The sequence below is a fragment of the Caenorhabditis briggsae genome, assembly GCF_000004555.2.
Source record: "Caenorhabditis briggsae complete genome, chrI, whole genome shotgun sequence".
NCBI classification, from domain to species: Eukaryota; Metazoa; Nematoda; class Chromadorea; order Rhabditida; family Rhabditidae; genus Caenorhabditis; species Caenorhabditis briggsae.
Window position 1 is genome coordinate 12132591 of NC_013489.2, and position 1655 is coordinate 12134245.

The window sequence follows — 1655 nt, forward strand, 5'->3', positions numbered from 1 at the left end:
CACTTAAAAACGACCTAGAAACGGCCTACCTTGACCATGGTGTGTTTTTGAGCTATTTTAAGGTGATGGCCTAGAAAGTCCAACTTGCAAAAGTTAGGCCACCATGCTAAGTTAGAAAACATACCAGGGGCATGATATGCCATTTCTAGGATATTTTTACCATGGCGGCCTAACTTTTGCAAGTTGGGTTTTCTAGGCCACCATGGTAGTGGCCTGACATGCCTATAATGGGTTTTCTAGGCCAGTTTAACTTAGTGGCCTAGAAAATTCAGATTGCAAAAGTTAGGCCACAATGGAAAAATGAGCTAGAAAACACACCAAGGGCATGTTATGCCATTTTCAGGTCATTTTGAAGTGATGGCCTAACTTACGCAAGTTGAGTTTTCTAGGTCACCAACAACTATAGCCTAAAAAGCCTGATATTCACTAGTGCGTTTTCTAGGCTGTTTCATCATGGTGGCCTAGAAAACTCAGTTTGCAAAAGTTAGGCCACCACTTCAAAATGGCCTTAAATAACACCAGGGTCAAGTTAGGCCATTTCGAGGCCATTTTGAAGCAGGTGGCCTAGAAAACGCGGCCTAGAAAATTTGTGAAAACCCTAGCGATGCAAGCGCGCTCCAAGAAAGTTCTCGTGTACTCCTCTCGGACTATCTAAAATGTTTAAATTTCCGATATTTGTAAGCGCGCTCCACTGAGAAATATCAAAATTTCAGCTCGCTGCTCCGCGCGATTTCTCGTGCGAAACCAAAAGTCGCCTCGTACCCATTCACAACCCTCCGACCGCATATTGGAGTGGTTTTTTATGAGGATTTCGAACAAATTGCAGTTGCCGATATTCCGGGACTAATTGAAGACGCACATTTGAATAAAGGACTAGGAATCTCGTTTTTAAAACATATCGAACGATGCCAGTGGGGTGTTTTTTTTTCCTTTTTTGAGACGAAATGAACTGAAAATGAGGATTTCCAGATCTCTCTGGTACGTTTTGGACTACTCGTCTGGCCAGCTCGCCGAGCAATACAAACAGCTTCGATTTGAATTAGAGGGATACCAAAAAGGACTGGGAGACCGGGCGACAACGATTGTCATCAACAAAATTGATTTATCAGCGCAAGAACCTCAAAAATTATCATCGATTTTCCCAAATTTCCCGGTTTTCCCAGTTTCTGCACAAGAGAAAACTGGATTGGAGCCACTTTTGGTGCACTTGAGAGAGCAGTATGATAAGGGGAACAATTAGATTTTCAATGTTTTTTTTTTGTTATTTCAATAAATTTGTTATTTTTTCAAAAAATTGTATTCTTTTGTCTTTCGAAAATTAGAAACAAAATTTCAAAAAGTTTTCTCGCTTTTTGTTTTCATTAACCATTTGTTTTCATTAGCATATGAAGGCGCCGATTTATCTTTAAAGGGGGACTCCGACCAAAAATTTTTATTGCATTAAAATGTGTTAAAAGTTATCTATTTTCCGAATATTATTGCGAAAAAATTCAAAAAAAATCCGAAATTCCCGAAAAACGGCGTTGAAAAGGAAGAAAATTCAAAAGAAGGTGCCGCCGGGGGACGAGGATTTTCAGTGAGAAATTTAGGCCACGGCAGCGGGTGCCTTTCCTACGTGGCAAATTTTCCGGATTTTTTTCAATTTCATGTCCGGC

General features: G+C 40.3%; 1 protein-coding gene across 1 annotated transcript in view; it reads left to right on the plus strand.

The window, feature by feature from the left end:
- The window catches only part of CBG20352, a gene marked incomplete at both ends in the record, with an annotated part of 2308 nt that extends 1068 nt beyond the window's left edge, over window positions 1–1240 (plus strand). The window contains 2 exons of the mRNA XM_045241326.1: window positions 714–911; window positions 970–1240. Coding sequence (XP_045097017.1) covers window positions 714–911; window positions 970–1240 — 469 coding nt within the window. The remainder of the gene's footprint in view (window positions 1–713; window positions 912–969) is intronic.
- Window positions 1241–1655: the final 415 nt, after the last annotated feature.